Here is a 27420-nt window from a genome sequence, read left to right on the forward strand (position 1 = left end):
GAGGTGATAAATGTTTTACCTAACTTACTGTGGTAATCATTTCATAATATATATCAAAAGACTGTATTGTACACTTTAAAGTTATATACTGTTATATGTTAATTGTATCTCAATAAAGCTGGGGTGGGGGAGAAAACCTGATTCACACAGGGCCAAGCACTGAAGAGGCACTGGGACCACAAAGAAGATGAAGAGTCTCTTCCGTAATAAAATTCCACACATGCTGCTCTGGCAGCCCAGGGAAGGGCCTGAACTTCCCAGGAAGGCCTCACAAAAGAGAAGTTGCTTGGGTTGATTCTTGAGATGTTTACATTTGGACAAAGGAGTGGGGGCATTCCAGGGAGAGGGAACAACAGCAGGAGAAGCCTGGAGGTACAAGGAGCATGGCATATGCAGAATGTGGCCAGGACATCTGTGTGACTGGAACATAATTCCGAAAAGGGGAGGAAAAGGGGTGTAGTATACATGAGAAATGGAAAGCTTTTCATTATATGAGCTAATAGTGTAGGAAATTAGGCCAGAAAGTAAGAGGAGGACAGAACCAAGACAGCATCACATGGACAGCACCAGCGGGTACTCATTCAGTCAACAAAGGCATCCGAGTCCCTGCTCTGTGCCAGGTACTAGTCCAGGTGCATGGAATACATCATAAACAACCCAAAGCTGCCCGCCCTAGAGGAGCTCACAGTCCAGTGCACAGAAGGCACTAAACAATAAACATAATAAACAAGCAAACTACTGTATATAATAAGGTAGATCAGTGGTTCTCAACCTTCCTAATGCCGCGACCCTTTAATACAGTTCCTCATGTTGTGGTGACGCCCAAACATAAAATTATTTTCATTGCTACTTCATAACTGTAATTTTGCTACTGTTATGAACCATAATGTAAATATCTGATATGCAAGATGTATTTTCATTGTTACAAATTGAACATAATTAAAGCATAGTGATTAATCACAAAAACAGTATGTAAGTATATATGTGTTTTCCGATGGTCTTAGGCGATCCCTGTGAAAGGGCTGTTCAACCCCCAAAGGGGTTGCAACCCACAGGTTGAGAACCGCTGAAGTAGATGATAAGAAAAAAGAAACAGAGAGTAGAGTAAGGTAGGGGGAATCAGGAATCCTGAGGTTGGGAGAGAAATTTTGAGGTTCCAACAAGGATGACCCCATTGAGAAGTGATATTTGAGTGAAGACTTGGAAGAGGTAAGGGAGTCTGGCAAGCAGACCTGGGAGAAAAGCTTCCAGACAGAGAAGGAAAAAAGGTCCTAGGGTTGGAGGGCCAGCAAGGAGGTCAGGGAGTCTGGAGTGAAATGAACAAGGGAAGATACATGGAAGATGAGGTCAGAGAGCTGATGGCGAGCCCAATTGTGTAGGCCCCTGTGGCCACTATAAGGCCCTTGGTTTCTATCCTGAGTGAACTAGGAGCCATTTGGTGAATGGGAATGCTCCAGCAGAGAGGAAGGCATTGAAGACGTTTGAGGGGAGGGAGAAGTGCTGTAGCAATCTCTTTGAGCAGGAGGATACACAGGCAGAGTGACTGGCTTAGATGGGAGCATAGGTAGTTCTTTTGAAGGAACAGGCTGCAAGGCCAAGTCTGTGGGTGTAGATGGTAGTTAAGTGGGTGGATATGGAGTAGGTGGCCTTACTCTTCTGATGGCATCAATTTTCCAGTGAAGTAGGAAGCAAGATCTTTAACAGAGAGTGAGTATGAGCGTGGGGGTGGGGGATTAGTTAACTGAGAGGATGAAAGGACCAGGAACTAATGGAGTCATTGCCTGGCAGCATTAAGGACCCACTACAGGTTCATGGTCATGAATTTAAAGTGAGACCACTCTGCACAGCTGTGTGGTTTTCTCCAGTTTATTCAGCTGTGTGGATGGAGGAGGAAGAGAGTTGGATTTTAAAAGATTGTAGTTTCACCAAATAACTTTGAAGAATTTTCAGTTATGATGTAATTATGATTGAACATGGAATTTAATCTCAGTAAGGAGAAAAATGAGGACATCAAAGGAGCGAGGAACAGTGAAAATGTAGAAGAATCAATATAGTCCTGGAGGCCAAGAGATTGTTCAGGTGGGTGTACTATGGAAAATGAGCTAGAAAGGTAAGGGCCAAGAGCAAGTGCCTTAATTTGAGATTATGGAAGAGCTATCATCGCTGGCAATGACAAGGTACAAGGGTAAGGGGCTGAAGTCAGATAGTTGGAAAACCCACATCAGGTTGAGCCACGCTAGAGGCAAAGATTCATGGGTCATGGGTGGTTGAAGCCATGCTGTGACTGAGAATCCTAGAGTGTCAGATGAGGAATGAACAGGGCTGCACCCAGAGTCTGGATGCCTGACAGAGGAGAGGCTGAACAGAGGAGGGAAATCAGGAAAAACTGGTGTCCTGGAAGCCAATGGAGAAACAATCTGTTTTTGCCGGCAGAGTCAGATTCCTTAGGAAGGTCAGATAAAGTGGGGACCAAACATTTCTTCATCAGACTTGGCAATAGCATATCTTTGGTGAATTTAGTAGCAGCTGGTGGAGTGAGGAGGTAAAAAAAAAAAAAATGAAGACAGCGAGTGTGGACTCCACTCTCTTTGAAGAAGCTCAGGAGTAAATCACGCAGGTTGTTAGACTATATCTGATACTAAGTCCCCTATGGCTATAAGCTGAGCCTACTGACAGATCCCTCCCTGGCAATGCAAAATGAAAAGAGAAAATACAAAAATGACTTCATTGCTTAAATCATGCGGATCAGTGTGTACACATCTGTAAAACACTGTTGTCAGGACAACTGACAAAGCCTCGCAAACCCATCATTCCCTTCATTCATCTTTCACCTGTGGGTGCCCCCTTCTTTTCTCTATTGCTATTCCATAAACTTAATTGAGATGAGGACCTGCACACTTAGACACAGTGAAACCATTGCCATTTTGGATTGGTGATAGTAAAGAGGACCTCAGGTAATGTACAAGATATAGGGGTGATATTGACCCTGCAGGCTGGTAGCCCAATCAAAGTCCTAATTGGGCCACAGAGAGCCTGAAGGATCCAGCCATTCATTAAAATATACATGTAAAATTTAAGAGCCTACTACTTGCTTATTTGAGAAAATGAGAATGACAGTATGAACCATCTACTTCATAGGATTGTTGTAGAATACATTGTTAGTAACTGCAAAGTATGCTAAGGAAAAACAAAGCCTTATGAATGATATTCTAGTTATTCTAGCTGTGTTGAAATCTTCTTGGGCACTGATTTGGTTTAATCTATAAATAAGGAAAACCTATTTCACCTAAGTTATTGACAAAGGCATCTAATAATTGGGCGACTTCAAGATGTTCAATGGAATTATCCCCTAAGTGTTTTATAAAACACTACCACTAACATTAGGCCTATGTCTGAGGTAGGTGAGGAACCCCAAGAAACTCAGTAGATGAAAGCTGCTTTGGTGTCCTAGATTGGGTCTGCATTATCTCTATTTGACAGACCCAAAGGTAATGTAAATGGTCCAATAGCACACACCTGTAAGTGCCAGGCCCAGGATCAGAATGTAGGTCTGCTGGACTCCAATGCTGACAGGGAGGAAAACCCAGAGGTGAATTCCATGTGCCCCATGTTCTCTTGAGCCACACCCCAGACATCCACACTGGGGTTTAGGCGCATCCTCAGACAGAGACTTGAGTTAACCAACACAGGTGAGCAAGAACTAAAACTTGAGACATGAATGCCTTCTAGCCTAGCATGCCTTAGACATGCTATGAATAATCAGTGTGTCTTCCCTCAAGTGTGTTCAGTTTATACAATTACACTCATTGCCTGATAAGTTTACATAATGCACCTTTTAAAAAAATTCTCCTCCCTCTCTCTATGCCCTGTTATCTGTACTTCCCAACCTTTCCAAAATCATCTTTAGTTGAACAGGGGAATTGGATCCTGGGACAGATTGAACCTGCTCACGGGAGTCATTCCAGCTGTGTGGACTCGTTGCTTACAGACCTCTTCCTTTCCACCTTGGGGGTGCGCTTCACAAAGCCCTTCTGGGTCATTGTGTTCGCCTGGGTTCATATTGACAGGCCGTTTCCTCACCCTTGTCAATTCTCTATGGGCACCCCAATCTCTATGCATAGAGTTTTGTGCAGAACAGCAATGGACCATTAGTCCAATTAACTCCGCGACATTTCAATGGCTTCTGTAAGAGGAGGTGGGGCACAATCTGTAATTTCAGCGTTTCTTGTGAGGAGTTTCAATCCTGCCAGGAACTAAATCATGTTATCGGTTTTGAAATTTTTTTCACTTGTCCCATTAAACTACAGAACTGGAACATACTCATGAATGGCTTCTTTCTGCTTTTACTTGAGGAGTTCCTGACATAACAAAAACTAGTAATTAACTGGTTCGGGGACGTTTACAATAGCCTCTTTAAACAAGTTGCAATGTGGGCACTCGCCATCCCACTCTACATTGCTGATACCGCCACAATGCACCCTCCATTCAACAAGCTTCACACCAGCATCCCCCTAGCTCTTTGCCACACTGTCCTTGGGCTTGAAAATGCCCTCTTCTCTCATTTCCCTCAGAACAAGGTCATCTTTATGTGTTTGACTCCTCCTCTCCAATCCCAGCCAGGCTCTTCACACCCCCAGAATTCAGTCTCACCAGCACCAAAGGGACATATACTGAGGGGCGGAAGGCGGGGGGCGCTCTGAGGTCCATTGTAAAAGCAGATGCCAGGGCTCAATCAAGAGGAACGTGACCTTGTCGTTGGCTCTCAGAGTGAGAGGTCGTTGAATCCTCATCTGTTCCTTCACTCTCCTCTACCAGCCTGGGCAAGAACAATATCAACTTCTTGCTGGAAGTAACCTAGTCAGTTTGACAAATTAGCACAAAACCTCCCAACTGGTCTCCCCCTTCCAAACTTACCCTCTTCTCCCCACAGCTCCTTTTGCACAGATTGGCCAGAGTGCTCTTTGAAAATGTAATTACAGCGAGTCTCTCCCTAAGGTCCCTATTGCCCTTAGAATAAGTCTAATTCCTAACCAGGGCAACACTGTCTGCCACATGCCTCCCCGGCCAGGCTCATCGTTTACCACTGTCCTCGTGCTCACTCTGCTCCCCCTCCCTCCAACCCCTCAAAGCTTTGGGGCCTCTGTATTGGTGACTCCCTCAGCCTGCAATGATGATTCACAGATGGCTGGCTACTTCTGGCCTTCAGGTCTCAATCAGAAGTCAAGTCTTCTGGGAGCCCTTCCCTGACACACACACACACACACACACACACACACACACACACACACTCATTCTGTCATATCCCCTGATTTTAGTTTTAATAACAATCTTACTCTACAATTATAGCTGCTATCCTTGGCTTACTTGTTCCTTGTTTCAACCATAGATAAACTCCTCTTGAGCAGGGACTTCATTTGTCTTGTCACATCTAATGCATCTGGCACATAATAGATGTTCAATAAATATCCTCAAATAAAGGTTTTTGCACTAGGCATTGAAATTACACCAATGGCCAAGTTCCTGCCCTCTGATCTCCACAATCTAGAGGTGGAAACAGACAGGAAAATAACCTTTAAATTCAAGGACTTTTTTTAAAATATATATTTTATTGATTTTTTACATAGAGGAAGGGAAAGGGATAGAGAGTTAGAAACATCGATGAGAGAGAAACATCAGCTGCCTCCTGCACACCCCCTACTGGGGATGTGCCCGCAACCAAGGTACATGCCCTTGACCGAAATCGAACCTGGGACCCTTCAGTCCGCAGGCTGACTCTCTATCCACTGATCCAAACCAGTCAGGGCTATTCAAGGATGTTTTAAAGGAGCAGTGGCAACGTGATGGAAGTCTGCGTGGGAGCAGAGCTCTGCCCTCAAGCTAACCCACCCTGGTATCTCTGGAGCAAAGGCAGGTGATCTTATCAGGGATTTGGTGAAATGGGAAAGACTGTGCCCTGGAATTAAACACCAGAAAACAAACTGAAAAGAAGGTGGTTCCTGGTTAAACACACCAACCCTGTTACTAACTCACCCTGCTGTGCAAATTTATTAAAGCAGTCTCCAAATAAACAACTCCTAAAACTAATCAGGAAGTGGAAAAACATAAAAATAATCCCCAGCCCACAACACACACCCATGAAAACAAGAAATAAAGAAAATGTTCTATATAAAACCCGTGGGGCCAAACTCTGTCCTCAATTAGTGGCGAAGGCTGCCAGCTGAAGTCAATGGAGGTTTTCAGTCCAATAATAGAGGCAGGATTGGGGCCCACTATGCATTGCATTCACTTTTAGGTAATAAATCAGGAATGTCAAGTGGGTGTGCGTTGGCCTTGCTGACATAGTAATTAAAGTGAACAGCACTATCTTCAACATGGAGATCCACTGCAGCTCAGAGCAGCAGCCAAGAAGTTGTGTGTGTGTGTGTGTGTGTGTGTGTGTGTGTGTGTGTGTGTGTGTAGGTGGCCCTGCATGGGCTGGGTCAGGCATCACTGGGAGGGAGCGAACACTTTCAACACTTTTAGCCAGCCTATGCCCTGCCCAGACTGGATACATAATTTGTGGGGCCCAGGGCAAAACAGAAATACACCATGTTAAAAAAATAATTTAAGAACCTTAAGGTGGTGACAACAGAGCAATAAGCCAAGTCCAGGACCCTTCTGAGCATGCACAGGTTGCACACCCATGAAGCTGGCCCTAATAGTAAGAATCGTTCTGGAAAAGAAACATGGGATCAGATACAAAGCTCTCCATCAGCATCACAGCTGACAATTTTTGAGCATTTCCTGTGTACCAGCCGTTGTTCTAAGCATTTTACACAAAGTAACCACACTTACTTCTCACAACAAGTTCGTGAGATAAGAAGCCCAATTATTATTCACATTTTATGTTGAAGAATCTGAGCTGCCCAATGTCATGCAGCTTGTAAATGGCTGAGCTGAGATTCGAACCCACAGAGTCCAGCCCTCTTAACCACCTTCTCACCGTGTTAGCCAATGCACACGCTATTCTGTTTCTCTCATTCTGACAAGCCTCTCACTCCAATCTTCTGAGAATGAATCCCCTCATAATCATGGACTGTCTGAATCCAACATCCACTCTGTGGCCTGCTACTTGTGTGGCCTTGAACAAGTTATTATTATTTTGTGAACCTTGAACACTCTAAGTCCACATTTCCTCATCCAAATAAAAGCGATTAAATAGTACCTATCTTCTAATGTTGTTGTGAGAACTTATTGAGTTTATTGAAGTGTCAGGTGCATAGGAAATACTAACAATTTTTAGCTACTGCAATTATCATTACTATTATTTGCAAATCTTACATAGAAGATTTCAAGCTAATTGCAACCACTTGCTCTTTTTTTACTTCTTGCTGGAATCTCTAGTAATGAGGAAGTATAACCTATTATATTTTGCTTGGGAATTTACACAGTAGCCTAACGATAGCAATAATAATGGCTATCATGTATTGAAACTTATGTCTACCAGGAACTCTACATAGATTATATAATTCAGTCTTCAAGACCAATAAAGGGTTTCAAGATCATTAAATAGGAAAAGAATAGTCTTTTTAGCAAGTAATGTCAGGACAACTGGATATCCATATATTTATGTACAAATGAAAAAGGTGGACCCTTACTTTACAGCATATACAAAAATTCAATATGGATTAAACTCCTAAATGTAAGAGCTACACTATAAAACTCTTGGAGGAAACGTAAGAACAAATCTTCATGATCTAGGGTTAAGCAATAGTTTCTTAGATATTACACCAAAAGTATAAGCTACAAAAGAAAAAAAAATTGACAAATTCAACTTCACCAAAATTAAAAGTGTTTGTGCCTCGAAGGATACCATCAATAAAGTGAAGACAACCCACAGAGTGAAAAAAATATTTGCAAATTATATATCTGTTAAGGAATTTGTATCCAGAATATATAAAGAACTCTTAAAACTCAACAATAAAAAGACAAACCAATTAAAAAATCAGCAAAACATTTTAATAAACATTTCTGCAAAGAAAACATACAGATGGTGAATAAGCACATGAAAAGATGTTCAACACTATTAGTCATTAAGGAAATGAAAATCAAAATTACATGGAGATACCACTTCACACCCACTAAGATTGCTAAAATCAAAAGACAGGCAATAACAAGTATGTGAAGAAATTGGAACTTTCATTTATTGGTACAACTGTTTTGGAAAACAATTAGGCTGGTCCTCAAAAAGTTAAGCATACAGGTCCCAAAAGAGCCAGCAATTCCATTCTTAGACATATACCCAAGAGAAATGAAAACATATGTCCATACACAGCCTTATACACGAATGTTCATAGAATTATTCATAATTGCCAAAAAAGAAGAAACAATTCAAATTTATATCCCATATCAGATGACTAGATAAACAAAATATGCTATATTCATACAATGAAAGATTATTTAGCAATAAAAAAGAATGAAGTACTGACAGGCGCTAAAAAAATGGGTGAATCTTGGGAACATTGTGCTAAGTGAAAGAAGGCAGTCACAAAAGACCACACATTGTATGATTTCATGTATATGAAATGTCTAGAATAGACAAATCCATAGAGACAGAAAGTAGATTAGTGGTTTCCTGGGGAATGGGAGTGACTGCAAATGGTATGAGTTTCTTTTGGATGTGATGAAAATGTTCTAGAATTAGAGAGTGCTTGCTGATGGTTACTCACTGTGAATATACTAAAAACCACTGAAATCACTTTTAAAAAGTGAACTTTATGGTATGTAAATTATAGCTCAATAAAGTTGTTATTAAAGACAAAACCTTAAAAATCTAATGAGATCAGGCTCATTCTTCCTGTTTTGTGGACAAGGGAACTGAGGTTCAGAATGGGTAAGTAACTGGTTTCGGGTCAAAGAGCAAGACAATCAGATCTACTATTTAAACCTCCAAGCATCTCATTTGCATCTCTATGCCTTAACTAAACTGCCTCCAAAGCTTTGGAAATTTAAAAAAAAAAAAATCCCTCTTTAAAAAAAGGAAGAGGCTCCAGCCACAGCTGGCTTAGATCTGCAGTCACTTAATTCAATCCTCATTTCCCAAGTCCCTTACTGCCAGGTTGGTCTTAGGTCCCAGGCAGATGGGCATGTGATGAGGCACATGGGAAGCCTACGAAAGGTCATAAACCTTATGTCAGTGTGACCACCGACCCAGACTGTGGCCCACTGGCTCCGATCAAGAAGTCTACCCAACAATCGATAGTAATGGCAGAGGTTCAATTCAATTGCTCACAAATCCCCATCCATCATTAGGACAGCAGAACAACAATACTGGCCTTGCTAGGACCTAGTCTTTCACATTCACAGGCTTAATGCAAGTAGATGGTCTTTTCATCCTTAATGATTGCCATTCTGGAGCACTGAGGCTTCTTCTGAAAAAGTACCCAATGCAGACTCCAATTATTTATTATATATTGTATTTACTCTGTGCTATATATCACAGTTATCTGCTGACCTGTCTTTCTCTACTCCCTCCTTTGTTTGATTCTTAAAGGAAAAATTTCTATTCATTCTGAAATTCCCCACACTATGGAAACTTCTCATTACTTATTAATAAAAGTTATACCATTTTCTGAGTGTGCTCTGTGTGCCAGACTCCGGGCTAAAGTTGTATGAGCCTGATCATAGTTTGATCCCAACCAACTCTATGAGGCAGAGACTATCCCAACCCCAAATTCACAGCTAGTAAATGGTGGCCCAATAAATCTCTTTGAATCTCTCTGGAATTTATTCTTAGTCAGTGTAAATATTCATTCTGGCTTATCCTGGTAGAGACATGGGATATGTTTTCATTTATTTAGATTGCTATATACACCTGGCAAACAGAGATGCCAGGCAGGGTGGTGTTGACTGGAACATAACCAATGAACAGCACTCTCTTGGATTTGATTATAAACACCATCTCATGGGTCAGCCACCTAAATTCCAATCTGTCCATTCATAAGGCAAGTTTATACAATTGTGTAGTTTGGAATGACCTTTGCTAGAATTTCTGTTGCTATACTAAAGCAAAATGAGAAATGATGTGTTTTTAAAGTCTAAGTAATTCAGTTGAATGTCTCTTTTTTTTTTGGTAGAGGTTGGAATGTTTTTCTACTATTTGCGGCCATTTTTCTGATTAAGGGCTATGGCACCCACAGTCTGACAGTTGGTAACAATTTTCTGGCATTTAGGAGATCACCCTCAGTGACTAAGGCAAGTCATAAAAAAAAATGGGACACTTGTTCTTCTATCCACAATTGGATGGTTGTAGAATTTGAGGTGTTTGACTTACATCCCCAGAACTCAGTGTTTAGAATCAGCTACCTAGCTCAGAATCCATAAACCAGGACTTGAGCTTTCACCCTTTTACCATCTCTCCATAGCACTGGCAAAGGTCCATTTTAAAAGCCTTCCAGTTTCAACCTCACACTCAAGGACTGAATTTAAGACATCAATTCTCTCTGGCATGTACATGAGAATACTTGAGCAAGCCTTAAAGTATCTCCATGGCCACCTTCAGCTGTCTTGGCCCAATACTCCATCTTAGATTACAGTTGTACCCTTACAATCAGGTCACCAGGACTTTGAAGTTCTTGCCTATTTCTACCTGTCCTTACCACCATCAGAAAGTGGAGTTTCCTTGTTGCAGTGATAATTTTTTTGGAGGGGTGATGAGGTTTGAAGTGTCTATTTTTGTGTCAGTTTTGGCATTTGTTTTGCTTTATTTCCTTTTTACCCATGGAAGTGTATGAAATGGAACTTCTTTTTTCTTTAATAACTGCCCTCTTTTCGTGGATCTGGCCTCTGTTCCACTACTTTGTGCTCTACCTTTCCTAATCCCCCAAGAACTCAGCACCCTCATGCTACCAGCTGGCTATCCTAAGCCTGCACGTGGCCCAAGGACAAAAATGGGAGAAGCGGGGAGAGAATGTTTGAATTCAGTCAAGACCAGAGCAGTCTGGGTTAGTGGGGAGAAGCCATGTGTTCCTGGAAGCTAGAGTAACCCAGATGCCAGCCAAAGGTTCACCAGATCTTTGTGGGTGTGAAGAAAATTGTCCGGAATCCACCTCACCCACTCCATGACCTTTAGAAACCTAAAGCTCTTCTTCAGATTTTTTCTCATTCCAAGAGCCTCTCTTCAAGCTCATTGGCTCCAACTTCTTAACCAGCTGCCTCTGTCCCACACACATCAGCCCTGGCATGGAATCCAATGTCTTCTTCATTTTTCATAATAAAAATGCAAAAATCCTTCACCCAACTTATGTGCTGGTTTACAAACACATCACACATCACTGAAATGTCCCAGGCAGGCTTATGCTCTCCCCTCCTCCCACCTCTGCTCTTCTTCACCTCACTCCTCGATTCTACTCACCCACCTCCCAACTCGTCCATTTATCACACACAGAAGCTTTCCTTCTTCTCCTTGGAGCCTGTGGTCTAGTCCAGACACCTCATCCCAAGCTCCATCAAGGCATCTTTTTAACAAAAGACTCTTAATCCTTTCAAAGAAACTCTGATGCCAATTTTTGGAATAATAAAATTTTCTTTTCCCTATAACCCTGGGGAATCCTGGAATGGTTCAGAAAATAGGAAGAGGAACAAAGATGAAAATAGGCAATAAGGTGAAAAGACAGGGACTAAACAGGTAAATTAAGACTTGGGCTGCACAGATGACAAATAAGGAGAAAGAGAGAGAGAGAGATTGAGGGATTTTCATGGATAAGAAAAATCTGCAGGAAAATCTTGGTGACAACGACTCAAAGAAAGGGAATCCCTCACTGGAGCGAGGCTATCCTGGAACCACCTTTCAGCTCTACGCAGACTCAAGAGGGCTCACTCCCCCTGGGAAGCTGGGCCTCTCAGGACATCTTACCCATCACTCCTGAGCCATGGGCAGGCCTGCTACAGGAAGGAGGCGTTTGGCAGCTCAGCCTCTGAACTTTGGGATCCTGGAGTCTCACAAGAGACTTCAGAGTCCTTTTGCCTTCCTGAAGACTCATGAGCTGATCCCACTCACTGTGCTCACTCATTGTAGGTGGGTTCCAATCCTGATTGAGCCATTAGCTAGCTGTGTGACCATAGGCAATTGTTTGAGTCTCAGTTTCTTTGCCCGTCAAATAGGGACTGTAACACCTGCCTTACAGGGTTATTATGAGGATGAGGGACAATCTATAAAAGGCAGAGGGTCTGACACATGGTGGGTGCTCAGTAAATGGCAGCTGATTGTGTCTATAAATGTATATGAATCATTTATGTTTAATTACCATTGCAAACAAGAATACATGTGATATCTCTCATTAATTTTGTTGGAGGTTTTATTGAACTATGATCAGTGGTGTGTTGATAAATATATACCACTGATTACAGTTAAATTACAACTGCACTGGGGGAAGGAAGAGGGGAGCCAGATTTGTAGCATGTGCTGACTTCCATGGTGTCGATATTCCCACCATGGCCACTTTCAAACTCCCAATGTGACATCACTGTGCACAGAGTTGAGAAGTCAGGGGGCAATCAAGAGCCATGTGAGTGGCTCCAGCACATGTCTAGCTACTATACTCAAATCCATTAAGATATGTTCAGATGTCATATGCCCACAAATTACAGTCACACACATAAAACAACAACAAAAGGAAATATTGTATAAGAATCTCACTAAATCTAAAATAGCCTCTTGACAGGAAGCAGAAATTGATCCTTTAAATTCTCACATTCTCCCAATTCCATACTCTGCCACTTCTTGTCACTATTTGTATTTTCTGATTCTTAAAAAAATAAACTCCTAACAGCTGTATGTGTGTGTGTGTGTGTGGTGCTGAGCTTTCTCTGACTATCTACATAAATATGGATTATATTTGAAAATCAGCCTTGACTAAACTAAACCCTACTAATAGCTTGTAGCATCAATTTAATAGTAGATAAAATAAAGGAAAATTACATTCTCCTTCATTTAAACCCTGAGCCCTTTTAATTGTTTTATTAAAAAAACTAATTTGCCCCTTAGTTATAAATATATTTCCATCACTCCAGGAAATAAAAAGACTCTTTTCAGGGACATTTTTTAACACCTGTAAATCCCCCAGATGTTAGAATGAGTTTGTGAGAGCTAGAGAGGAAAAGCACTTGTTTCATAATCTAGCAGTTTCTCAGTTTGCTTTTAATTTTTTAAATCCTTTCATTGTATTTGTGATTAGGACTGGTAAGTAATGTTTGGATTAAAAAATTCCTACTGCATGATTATACTCAGCATTCTCGATACCAGTTTCCCAGGTTCAATATTTAATGAAAATATATCTAGGTCTCAATGTAGGAATCAAAATGGTCATATATAGACCTGGAGGTGGCCCTAGAGGTCATGTTAGTGTAACTTTTACTTTGCCAAGAGGCAAAATGAAGTCCAGAACAGAGCTGTGATTTGTCCACATGAGGTTGTATGGACTTTTACATAACTCTAGACTGCCCTGGCTACCCCGTCCCCTACACACACACACACACACATACACACACACACACACACACACGACATGGGATGTATAGTAACAATGTTCTGCAGAAACTAAAACATTGGATATGCCAAAAATACAAAAGTAAGAATATTCATAATCATTTACTTATTGAAAAAAATATTTTAGGCATCTATAGGCTGGGTACTGCCATTATGATACAATACATTTTTAAGCTTATGATCCATATTCTTTCCCTTAAGCTTCTACATTGTTAGTGTAACATGTAGCCCTCTCAAATAGAAATTTAAAAAAATAAAAATAAAAATAAAAATAAAAAAACAACTGCAGAGTTACCCATTAAGCTCACCAGAAACTTGACCACAAGATAAAATGAGGTTCGGATTTACATTGATATCAAAACCTGGGAATTTTGCTCTCTGGACTTTATAAAGACAACAGAGGATTTTCTGAAATGATCTCGTATTGTGGGAGAAGAACACCCTATAGTTTGCTAGGCTATAATTGAAACATGATTATGAAGCATGAATTGTTACTCCCCCCCCCCCCATGTCATGCCACCAATGAAAAGAAAATGGTTCCTTGAATTAGACACTTCTAGGAACACACCCAACCCCAGCACTTACCTGCTGGGTAAATTTCAGCAAGGCATTCCACTCCTCAGAGCCTCGGTTTCCTCATCTGAAAAAAAAAAAGGGGGGGGGGAAATAATCTCACTTAGCTATAGGTTTGTCAGGATATAAAACATAACCACATGTATAGAGCTTCCAGCACAGCAGCACAGCATTCCACAGGATAATCACCCTGCTCACCTGAGCCCCCTTCTCCTTTATCCCCTACTTCCCAGAGGGAAAGGGAGTGAACAGGAGAAAGAAACTCAGGAGGATGAACAGGGGGAGTGGATGGATACAAAAATAAAAGCCTGAGGGAGTAGAAAAATAATGGCTTAGATATGGGGCCCAAAGAATAAGAACGGGAGAAACTGATGGGGAAGAGCAAGTAGCACTCTATGAGTCCCCTTTAAGTGATGTTAACCTCCAGCAATTTCAGAAGAGGCCCTGGGGATGCCTCAGGCCTTCTCTGACCTAATCTTGAAGGTCACATGGTGTCACTAACACTATATCCTGTTGGTTCTAAGCAAGGACAACTTAGATTCAAAGGATAGGAAATACATTCCTCCATGAAGTCAGAGCACAAAGTCAAATTTTAGAAGGTTTGCAATGGGGATATCATAGCAAAATACAGTCTATAATTGGGAGCTTGGGACAAAAATTGCTGATTGTCTCCCCATGGTAGGGTACCTAAAACATCCAATTACTGCTTTACAGCCAAAGGTGCCTTTGTCACCATTGAGAGAGTCTGTCCTGATCTGAAGTTGTTTGTTCACTCAGTTCAATCCCAGAATGCCTACTTCCTGCCGTCCCAGTCAGAGCTTAGTGGATGACTCTGGCAGGGCCAGCAGGGTAGCAACTGTGGCATCAATCTATAAAAGGTTCTAAAATAACACTTGGACCTAAAATAATCTCTGGAAATGTAATAATATGGAGAAAATTGATGAGAAGTCCTCTAAGGAAGCGTGCTGTGTATCATTGTGACAAATGATTCAGTAAGGCCCCAGAGGTGAGAAATTATACTAAAAAATGGGCACGCTTGCCCAGCTGGTATGGCTCAGTGGCTGATACCCATGAACTGGGAGATCATGGTTCGATTCCCAGTCAGGGCACATGCCCGGGTTGCAGGCTTGATCCCCAGTAGGGAGCGTGCAGGAGGCAGCCAATCCATGATTCTCATCATTGATGTTTCTATGTCTCTCTTCCTTTCCCTACCTCTCTCTGAAATCAATAGAAAACATATTTTTTAAATATGGGCATGCTAAAGTAACAACAGAGGGTCACTGAAATGCCTTCTTAGGAGGGTTGGCCAAGCCAACTCAGAACTTTTGCTTTTATGGGTATATTATGCAAGTCTGGGGCCAGAGGTGAACAGTTTGAGAATAAAAAAAGAGGCAAGTGCTGCCACTAGGAGGCCTTCATCTCTGCTTATCGTTCAACTTTAACAGATAATTAAAGGCTAACATGTCACTATCTTGGCCTCAGACTCTAGATCCATTATTCTAGGCATCAAATCCCCCACCACAGTAACCATGGATCAAGGTTAGAAGATGGTCCTGATGCTGGAACAATGGCCTTGAGACTCAGGGCAGTTCTACCTTCTCAATGCTTTGCTCTTGGTTGACTCTACACACTGATAACTTTCCTCCTACCTTGATCTATTTTTTTAAATAGGGACTATAATAATACTTCTCACCATTGCATTGTGTTATGGATTAGATTCGACAATGCATGTCAATGGTCGCTGAGTACGAGAGATTGCATTATTGCTGTTGGCATAGTGGCGGGGTGGTGTTTTCATCCCTCTTTCTGAACTCTTGCATGGCTGCCTCACCAGCCTCAGGGAAGTTTCAGAATGGCGAAGGGTTGATCAGGGTAACCTTTACCGTTGCAAATCTCTACCTGTCTACAAAGAGCTTGGCTAATAGTTCTCAAATTAAATAAAATACAATGATAATCTACCATCTCAGAACACACAGTACTTGCTATTGCAAAGTAGGGAGCATGGCTCTCAGAGCCATTCTTTCTACCTTGGCAACAGAGGCATTTTCAAATAAATATACATTCCAGTGAGGGCAATGCAAGACTCATTTGTGACTAAGCTACCAGCCAAGCCAGTAGAGTTACTAGGGAGGATCTCTTAAGGGGAGAACTAAATGTTGATTGAATAGAAAAGCTGTGTCATGCTTGAGCTTCACTCTTAAGCATGGCTTTCTGTAGGGTTTGGGGCAAGCCACCTCATTTCAAATGCCTGAGTATATTCAGAAGTCAAACCACCCCAGCTTCTCTTAGGAAGGATGAGATCCCTGAAGATGACTCAGAGGGCACACCTCCCCACCCTGCATCTCCTGCTTGCTCTCCCTTTGCCGATGTAAACATGCCTCGAAGTGGGGCGAGTCGTTTATGAACCAGCTTCGCAGCTGCTTCATTACTCTGCTAATATCAATATTAATTTCTGTAGGTTTCCTTTTTCAGATCATCAGAGTACACATGCTGGTGTTTGGTGAGGGAATTTGTGAGCCTGCTCCTGAGGCATCTCCCCTGCCACTTCCCCTGTGGCACAGTACAAAAATCTGGTTCAAGCCCAAGACAGCAGGGAGAGAGGGGGGGACACAAAGTCAAGCCACTTCTCTCAGGCCATATCACAGAGGCTGCAAAACAAGTACCTGGGTGTTGTGTGCCTGCCTCTCTGGGGTTTCGCCGCCAATTTCCCACTTGGCCACATGTGCACATTTAATTAATGGTCTGCTCATCACCTCCTGCAAGTCATTAATAATGATGCTCTATAGATACCAGCCCACCTCAGAGCCTGCCAGAAGCATGCCGCTGCCCACCGTCTCCCAGTCAGGCCCCCGCCGCCCACCGGCTGCTCCTGTGGCCTTCCAGCCAGGTTTCAATCCATGAGACAGACAGAGCTTAGAACCAGCTCTGCTGAATTCATCTCTCAAGCGAGATTTCTGGATGGATCCATTTCATTTCCTTCACTCACTAATGTTGTGGAGGATTTTTTTAAAATTCTATTAAAAATGCAATTAAATTTGTCTCATGGAATTTGCTCTTTAAAAATCCAGACAGCTGCTTGCTCATGGTGGCATTATGCTCTTGATTCTTACGAATTTTTTTTCTTCATCTCCATTCCATTACTTTACTGAGGATTAAAGGCAGGCTTACCAGATGGCAAATGCCAGGATCTCTTTCCACCCCCACCTCCCATTCGCAAGACTATGATCCTATCGGCCATAATACACAGCCCAGGTTCCTGATGCAGCCCTTGGAGGAAACAGCAATTGTTTCATTTAAATTCATTAGCTAATGCCCGAAACACAATTAAGGGGCAGGAGGTTAGGAATGAGCATAACCAAGTACTGCTCACAGTAATTTTCTGGGAATGCTGCAAAACGTCTCTCCTCCTCACCCACCCCCCCATCTCTGTGCCTCAGTTTCTTCATCTCCTCCATATCACTTGCTTCCTCCACCATTTCTCAGCCATAAAGCATTCATTAGGCTGGGAAGCAAATGAGGTAATGTCTGTGGTGAGATGGTTTGTGCGTTTCCAAAGAAAGACACCATATAAAAAGCATTCTGATTGCTAACAGTCAGGGATGCTGAGGATTTGGCCTGGCTGGCTTTATAAACTATTTAACTGCCTGCTTCTTGCAGAAACTATTTTTATCAGTTAATTACACATTTTTCTTATTAAATAACAATGTCAAAGCATTTCTTGCTCATTTTCTTGCCATGATTAATTTAATCTGCCTCTCTTTATTAAAAGTCCAGTTTTTGTCCTCTCGTCTTATCCACCCTGATAGACTAGTAAATGCTCCATGATTGTTCAGCAACTTTGATTAACATTAACCCATTCTATTTCCATTCTTTCTTTTCCTCCGAATCCCTGAAATAGTCGCACTCTCATGAGAATACATGCCTGCTGTCTAAGGTGCTTCCAAACTGTGCAGAATGGATCTTGCCCTAGAGAATGGTTTCCCTTCTCTCCTTTCTTGGGCTCTTCACCAACAGGCAAATCTAAGAGGTAGACCAGATTTAAAGGCAGCCCTGAGTTATATCCTGCCTGGGAGGAGACAAGAGAGTCAGAGAGAGTGCACTGGTTATGTTCAATTTCAAAACAAGCACATGTGATGTGACCAGAATTTAAGAGTAAAAAGAGAAAAACCAATGCCAATGGCATTCACTGCACTATGGGACTCTTATCTAATATTATTGTTAATTATAATTAACAATTAATATTAATAATATTAATATTATTACATGCTTAACCCCTTGATCTGGAATGGGACATAGGCATTATTATGTGGGTTCATGCTATTGCTTGAACCCCACAGAGAAAGACTAGAGCTTTGAGAGGGGAACAAATAAAAAACTTTTCAGGCGAAGTAGTTAACTGCAGCAATTACAGGAATGGTAATAGGAAAGTAATTTCATTATTTTTATTTGTCACTGCGCTAGGTAGGCAGCCTCTAAGATGGCTGCCTGCTGATAGTCACTCCTTTGTGCAATCCCCTCCCCTTGAGTGGGCTGGACTTACTGATCCACTTCCAATGAATGAAATACTGCGTAAGTGATAGGATGTCACTTCCAAGATTGAATTACAAAAGTCTGTCTTCTTTCCTAGATACCCTCTCTCATTTGCTCACTCATTACCTGGAGAGTCAGGCACCATGGGGTTGGCTCCCCTATGATGAGGCACAGGTGACAAACCCTGAGATACAGTCAATGAAAAACTGACGCCCTCAATCCCATGGTTCATGAGGAACAGAACCTCCCATTAACCACAAGTAAGCCTGGCTACCCTTCCCCAGCCAAGACGACAAATTAGACTGCACTCACAGCAGACAGCTTGATTGCGACCACAGAGAGATTCTCAGACAGAAGCACCCAGCTAATCTACACCCATATTCTCATATCCTGCAGAAACTGTGAGATGGCAAATGTTGTGGTTTTATTTTAGCCATTACATTTTGGGGTAATTTGTTACTCAGCAATTGATAACTAATACATGACTCTTCCCACAGTAAAATTAACCCAGAAATAACATGATGTACTCAGTGATGGGGGGGGGAAAAGGGGCACTGCTTCCCTAGCTTTTGCCCTTGAAATTATTAATCAACCAAAACCCCTTTCTTGCTGGATGTGATCTTAAATTAACATATCCTCAACATAACTCTCTAGGTAGCCATTCTCAATTAATTAGTTGGGCAGATGAGAGAAGAATCTATTTGCTGTCCCTTGAACAATATAAAGAGAAGACTTGGAATTACAAGCCTGATTTCTATTTACAAGCAAGAAACTTTGGGAAAATAATTTATACTCTTTGAGCTTCATTTTCCTCTTCAATAAAATGGAGGTAATCTGTTTGGATGCTCTGAGGTGCAAGAAACAGAATATGCAGCTAAGTAGCCTAAAATAGATTTCTCTTTTTTCCAGTTGGCCAGTTTTCCCTTATGGCCACAAGATGGTTATAGCAGCTTCAAGCCTCACATCCTCCTAAAACAATGGCCCTATAATGAAATGGAAGCATTCTTGTCTTCTGGTCTATAAGTAAAGAAAGCTGCCCAAAACAAACCCCAGCAGAATTCCCTAGACATTATATTGATCAGACCTGGCTTATACCCCCTGAGGTGATTGATCACTGGCTGAGGGGATTCAGATTACCATAATCAGCTAACACCACCCCCATTTCACCCCGAAGGCTCTGAGGGCCCTAGCTGCCTCTGTGGCTGATGGCCATCCAGAGAAAAACTGGCAAAATCTGAGCTTCTGGGCACATAAATTAAAGAGGGGGATGTTGCTGTTGGGTAAATGTGTTAGTCCATGTAGGCCAGGTTATGCTGGAGTATAGCATGTGTAATAACCTAACTCACTCTACATGCCCAACACAAGTCAGTCGGGCAGGGCTGACAGAGGCTCCACCTCATCAGCACAGGACCTCAGGATTGGCTATAGCAGCACAGAAAATCAGGAGAGGCCTTTCCTGCTGTGTCATTTTCACTCACATTCCTTTGGCCAGAACCAGAGAATGACCCCACTTAACTGTGTGGGGGCTAGAAAGTGTATTCTTCCATCTACCGGAAGAAGGAAAATGAAACAGGAATGGTTTTGACCCCAGTAGGCAAATAAGACTGTCTGCAATAAAGCCTTATCTCCTCATATGGTTCATGAGGTTCAAACAAGCTAATGTATTTACTCATTTCTCATTCATTAACCACATAAGATCTACCAAGCTGTAACTGGTTTGGCTCAGTGGATAGAACGTCGACCTGTGGACTGAAAGGTCCCAGGTTCGATTCTGGTCAAGGGCATGTACCTTGGTTGCGGGCACATCCCCATTGGGAGATGTGCAGGAGGCAGCTGATGGATGTTTCTCTCTCATCGATGTTTCTAACTCTCTATCCCTCTCTCTTCCTCTCTGTAAAAAATCAATAAAATATATTTTTAAAAAAAGATCTACCAAGCATTAGGCTGGGAGAGATCAATAAGACACAGTCACCACCCTCCTTGCAGATAAAACCATGAGAAGGTGATCAAACATCTGAATGTCAGTCAGAATTTGTTTGCCCTTTTCTTTCCCTTCCAAGTCCATAGTGCTCACCTCACATATTTTGTCTTCCCACCATTGGTTTCAAAGTCTTTTCAATGTTATTAAGATGGGTCATGATCAGAAAGGACAGAGAATTAATCTGGAGTGCCATGGTGTGCAGAGATGTGTGGCAAACATTAAGAGAACTCTATAGGCAACTCTAAGATGTCATCTTTTCCTTGATCTCCTTCAGCTCATGGAACATTAGAAGAATGGGCTATTATGTTGTTTCTTTCCAAATCCCTTTCTGAGTGGCTCAGATGCCTTGTGAGAGAGCAGACATTCCTGCTTGAGTCAATTCTAAAAGTTCCTTCACTTCCTGAGCCCTCATGGGGCTCAGGGTTGGCTAGTCTGCAGTTACAGAGAGACCCTAAAATTTTAGTGGCTTCATGTGAGCTGCTTAATAGGATTGCCTTCTCAGATCAGGTCTCTACAGAGAGTCTTCTTCTTCTTCAGAGACCCAAGCTGATTGTGGTTTTGCATTTTCAGCTGTGGTTTCTAGGGTTTCGCTGGGCATTGATAGGCGCACAAACCAGGGAGGAAAGCTCGTAGACAGTGCACAAGGGATATTTTCATTGGGCTGAGCCTGGAAATGGCATCCCTCACTTCTGCCATGTACCAGTACAGAGCATGCAGTCAATGACCACACTTAGCTATAAGAGACGCTGGGAAATGTAATTTAATTGTGTCCCCAGGAAAAAAGCAAGACAGATTTTGGTGGACAGCTAGCAGTCTCTTCACACTCACCCACACAACTTCCTGTTTTTCAACTTGGCAAAATCTAAGCCCGTGGAGTATTTCTATATAACAATGTACGCTTTGGCTTGCCCAGGCAATGATCGTCTGGGAAATAATTCATAAACATTATAATGCAATTAATGGGCAGAGACCTGACCCACTGCCCATTTTTCCTGTCGTATTCCTCCACCAAAATTCTTGATCAGGTCCTCTCATTCTAGAGAGATAATCTTGAGACTATGAAGAGATCTCAAAAAGTGATCATTTCCAACGTAGGGACAAACCAACAAATGCTTCCAGTGAAAGAATCATTCTTTTCCAAGTGTGATCAAAAGAGAAAGGCTTAGGGGAGAGGTGTTTCTCTAAGCATCTTCCTTTTATTCATTCACTAAACAAATAATTATTGAGCGCCCAATGCATGCCAGCCTGAGTACCTAGTCTATGCCAGACACTATGTCAGGTACTGGCAGTGCACTGATGAACCATACTGGCACGATCTCCTGGACCTTATAGTCTAGATTTTTTAAAGTATACAGGAGTATAAAGTAAGTACATACTGTGATAAGTAGTCATAAAAGAAAAAATGGGGCAAAGGCAGAGAGTAATAGCAGAGGTGGGAGGGATGACATGTAAGTTAAGACCTGAGGGATAAGGTGGTAGCCTGCAAAGACAGTGGAGGAGGAGGCAAGTACATGCAGAGGGCACCACATGTGCAAAGGCCATGAAAAGGGAAAGAGGTTGTTGTGACTGAGTAACAGAAAAGTAGCCGGTGTGGCTGAAGATGACGAGGGAAGAGCTGGGAGATGAAACTGGAGCAGTGGGTGGGGGGCAGATCATGAAGAGTTTTGTCACTCTTGATGAGGACTTTGAATTTGAATCTAAATAAAACGAGAAGCCATCTGGGGCTTTAAGTAATAGAGGGATATGAATCCACGCTACATTAGTCTGCTAGGACAGCCATAACGAAGAACCACAGACTGAGTGGCTTAAACAGAAAGTTATTGTCTCACAGTTCCGGAAGCTAGAAGTTTCAGGTCAAGATATCAATGGAGTTGGTTCCTTCTGAGAGCTGTGAGGGAAAGTCTGTTCCATGCCTCCATCCTAGCTTCTGAAGGTTTGCTGGCAATCTTAGCATTTCTTATAGAAAGTGTTCCTTCTGTGTCTTCACATCATCTTCCTTCTGTCTCTCTTTCTCTCTACATGACATTCTTTCTATAAGGATGCCAATCATATTGGGTAGGCACCCACCCTACTCCAGGATAACATCCTCTTAACTAATTACACCTGCAATTACTCTATTTCCACATAAGGGCACATTCTGAGTTGCTGGGGGTTAAGACTTTAACATATTAATGGGGGAAGGGACACAATTCAACACAAGACACACGTGTTTTAAGATTACTCTCTGTTCAGTATGAATGGGGAGGAGGGGTAGTTAGAGTAGAGGTGGAGAGGCACGTTAAAAGGCTGGTGTCATTGTCAAGATGAGAGATGATGTTTGCCTAGGCTAGGTGTCCAAGAAGATTTAAGATATATTTTGTTTCCAAAACGAGCATGACTGTTGATAGGTTTTATTTCATTGGTGAGCGAAAAGGGTGAATCAAGGATGATTCTTAAGTTTCTGGCTTGCTTGAGAAGGAAGATGCTGATGCAATTTATGAAATAAGGAGGAATGGGGAATAGAAATGTTTTAGGGTAGAGCCCCATGATTTTTATTTTGTGATATAATTAAGTACACAGACCAAGCAGACAGTTGCATTTAAGAAACTGGAGCCCAGGGAAGAAAGCCGGTCCTGACAGCTCGCAGCTGGGGGCAGGGACTGGAAGGCCAGGCATCCGTACTGACGCAGGCTAGCCTGGCACCACTGGCTGCCAACTCCACTTCCGCACGTTGGGAGATGGGTGGCCAGCCCCTGGAGGCTTAGCCCAGCCTCACCATGGTGGATGCCTTCTCGGGCACCTGGAAGCTAGTGGACAGCAAGAATTTCTATGACTACATGAGGTCAATCAGTGTGGGTTTTGCTACCAGGCAGGTGGCCAATATGACCAAGCCTACCACAATCATCGAAATAAATGGGGACACGATCACCATAAAAACACAAAGCACCTTTAAGAACTTGGAGATCAGCTTCAAGCTGGGGGTGGAGTTTGACAAGACAACGGCAGATGACAGGAAGGTCAAATTCACTGTGACCCTGGATGGAGGCAAACTTGTCCACGTGCAGAAATGTGACGGGCAAGAGACAAAACTTATGCGGGAGCTCGTTAATGGAAAACTCCTCCTGACGCTCATCCATGGCAGTGGAGTGTGTGCGAGCACCTACGAGAAAGAGGCATGACCTGCCCACTGCTTCACTGACTGCTCCTCTGCCAACTGGTTACCCCTGGACTCAGCGCCAGATCACCTCGTCTTTTCCTCTGGCGTTGTGTATAAATCCACCTTGGGGGGAGGGGAGGAATTCTTCTGGGGCCAGGTGCACCATCCTGGATCCAGTTCCAGTTCCCATGGTATTTGTTTCTTAACTGCATCCAAAGAGTGCTCTGAGGTCAATAAAGCAAAGCCAAGGCAAAAAAAAAAAAAAGAGGAAGAAGAAGAAGAAGAAGAAGAAGAAGAAGAAGAAGAAGAAGGAGAAGGAGAAGGAGAAGGAGAAGGAGAAGGAGAAGGAGAAGGAGAAGGAGAAGGAGAAGGAGAAGGAGAAGGAGAAGGAGAAGGAGAAGGAGAAGGAGAAGGAGGAGAAGGAGAAGGAGAAGAAGGAGAAGAAGAAGAAGAAGAAGAAGAAGAAGAAGAAGAAGAAGAAGAAGAAGAAGAAGAAGAAGAAGAAGAAAGAAAGAAAGAAAGAAAGAAAGAAAGAAAGGAAGGAAGGAAGGAAGGAAGGAAAGAAGGAAGGAAGGAAGGAAGGAAGAAAGAAAGAAAGAAAGAAAGAAAGAAAGAAAGAAAGAAAGAAAGAAAGAAAGAAAGAATCTGGAGCTCAAATGAGAAGTCCGTGCTAGAGATACAAAGGTGGAGTTCTCAGCATATAGAGTATTTAAAACCAGCTCCAGCAGTACTTGTCTTTTATCTTGATGTCTCCATGGAACAGCCCACGCCTAACGGAGGTTCTGAACCAAAAGCTCAGAGGCCGTGTTGCTCCTTCTCAAGGCTGGCAGAGGGCTGAGAATCCTGCCTGCTTAAAGTGCTAACCCCCGGTCATTCCATCTCGGCCTCTCTAATCATTGAACAGCCAGCCTGTGCCTGGCTGATCACCTAGATTCCATGGGTTCTTGGCTTCTGGAGAAGATGAAGCCCGTGCTCCTCCTTCTCTCCCAGGTTCACACAAAGCGTCCGCCATTGACACCCAAGAACACCCACACAGCCCAGTGCACCTGTCCACCTAAATCACATGAACATTGGTGAGTGTGCCTGCACGCACCCCGTCCCTTCAACAGAAATGACCTAAACTTTGTGAGGTTCGCATGTCCCTAGAGATGATCTCATTTGCCTGCTTCAAAAGCGCTTTGGTCTGCACAGCCTGTAGCAGCAAATTTACACTTCAAAAAGCAGACAGCTTTTTCCACATCTTATTCACTTAATGAGTGAGAATGCAAAATTAGTTCCGTTGCTGATGAGGACCTTGAGCCAAATGAAAAGTGTTCATTTGTCAGCACAGGCTTACAGCCTGAGACGTGATTGTATAGCTAATCCAATAACGGGTTTGGAGACTGAGCATTTATTTATATACAGTATGTCTTGTTATCTGTTGATAATCAGGACCTACAATTTGCTCTTTCTTGTGCGTGTAGTGTGAAATAGCAACATCTTCCAGACATATTGCATTTAAGTACCAACATGCAAACACATACCAAAAACACCATCATCAGCAAAATATTTTTATTTGCTTTATTTTATAAAAGAAAGGAGAACCAGTGCTTGAATGCAGGCTTTTATGTTTTTTAATATAAATAGTAAATGAGGTTTTTCTCAGAAGGGTTTTAAAAATGAAAACAAGGTGTCCTTACCACCTTAAGCCACCCTAATCAAGTGATTTCTTCTTGTTCTCTAAAAATTCTATCTTCAGATTAGACCCCACACATATGTTTTCAAATGTTATAGAAACTGAAAAGGTGCCACCACCTAACTCTCTGGCCACCTGGATCTTCCAAACGATCTGCTGGTTGCAGAGATGCACAGTATCGCCGCGTGGGCATGAAAGCTGTAATAATTACCTCAGGCAAAGCCTTCCCTTAAAATATAGTAACTTAAAATTAAATATAAAGCCACCACATTTCTATAAACTCTTTCAGGGACTACATACTGCTCCATGATATTGTTTCTTACCCTGTGGATGAGCATAAATGTCTGTCACTAAAATATAGGGATACTTTCGGCCTAATATAAACAGAAAATGCATAAAATCCAGCATTTAAAACAAGCAGGCATCTTGATGGGGATCGTAGAGTGGGATGCATTGTAATGTACCCCGGCTATAATGAGGCCGGTGGGAAAGGAGAGGCACGTCCGGATTAAGTATTCTGTTAATTGCAAATGTGCAGCACACCTGCAAAATCTGCGAAAAATCCTGCAACACGTGGGGAAAGTCAGTGTAAGTCTCTTTCCCTGCTACCATCTCTTGGACTGGCCTAGAAAATTCCAGAACAAATGCAGGGACGCATCAGAGAGCCGTCATCTCTAGTTGCCACTTTTCGCCACTTAGCGGTCTCCAACCCCAGTGAAGCTGAAAAGGACCGGCCACTCTGTGATATACGAGAAGGAAGGGGGGCCTGTGCACTTTTTAAGCTGAAATTTATTCCGCAATAAATACTTCAGTGTTGGTGCGGCGTGATGTTTTATTGGATTATACCAGTTTGCGAAAGAAATCACATTGGGAAAAGCAAAGCTTGCGGTTTTGTGGCTAATGCGTTCGTAATGTGAGGGCTTTACACGGGAAGCGTGTTGGAGAAGGATAACAAGGCAAATTCGAAACTGGCTCAACGCATGCAAATCTCTATTATGGTAATACTTGGCCGCCTGAGTCCAAGAGGGTTTCATGGTGGCTGTGGTACCCAGGCTGGATAATTCACTAGGTGTTGACTCCGGTGAAGAATAAATGAGTATGGCATACATTACATCCTTACTTTCTTCCCTGAAACAAATCTTTCTTGTACCAGCCAGTGTGATCTTCAGAGTTTTTCTTGTATAAAACACCTCAGGAAAAATGCACCTCAGTAAGATCTACGCTTTATTACTCTAATGATTCTACAAACACTACCACAATGCGATGAAAGACAGAGCAGTCCCGGCCTGATTGAGAGCTAATAAAAATCAGTACTGAAAACTGCAAAGAGCACCCTTATCATCTTTCTTTCATTTAGAGCTGATTACTAGGGGATTATAATGCAATCACAGCTATGTGTGAGAGGTAGCTATGGGAACCAGTTTTAACTGTTTATCTAGCCAAAGATCTTAATTTAAGTTTGAACACTCTGATTCATTTATATGTAAGACACCAAGGAGACAAAATGCAGAAGAAACAGATGCGTACTTGTTCTTTCCATTTAACTTCATAAGCTACCAGCCAATTTGTCTTTCAGGGACAAAATTAATTTCTGATGACAATGTGAGCCAGTAATAAACTAGAAGTTCCTGTCCTGGGAAACTTGTTAATGCCATGTAATGTTCTTGTGTTATTTAGGAGGGGGAAAGAGATTTGCTCCTGGAGTTACGGGGACGTCTGTAACAGGCTTGCCTTTGTCCCCACTCTTAGTCACTCCTGCAGGTTTATGACACCTTTTGTAGAGGGTGGGTTGGGAAAGTTCAGAAGAGACCACGTTGCTTACCATTGCTTCCCTCTGGAGGTTTTATTTAACTGCTCATTTTCCTTCATACTCTGTCCATGACTCAGATGTGCTCATAGCGCAAGCCTCCAGCCCGGGGCTTCCCAGCCCTGGAGTTGGGGCAAGGCAACCCATGATATGAAAATGAATCACAGGACCTCCTGCGTGGAGCCCATGTTGC

At 42.4% G+C, this 27420-nt stretch overlaps 1 protein-coding gene across 1 annotated transcript; it reads left to right on the forward strand.

Annotated features, from left to right (window-relative positions):
- Window positions 1–23365: 23365 nt before the first annotated feature.
- Window positions 23366–23767, forward strand: LOC308517035 (fatty acid-binding protein, heart-like; the record flags this gene model as incomplete). Its single annotated transcript, XM_081088100.1, has 1 exon — window positions 23366–23767. One exon carries the CDS (start codon window positions 23366–23368, stop codon window positions 23765–23767), a length of 402 nt encoding a protein of 133 aa, XP_080944226.1.
- Window positions 23768–27420: the final 3653 nt, after the last annotated feature.

The sequence above is a fragment of the Myotis nattereri genome (genome assembly GCF_964212035.1).
Source record: "Myotis nattereri genome assembly, chromosome: 3".
NCBI lineage: Eukaryota > Metazoa > Chordata > Mammalia > Chiroptera > Vespertilionidae > Myotis > Myotis nattereri.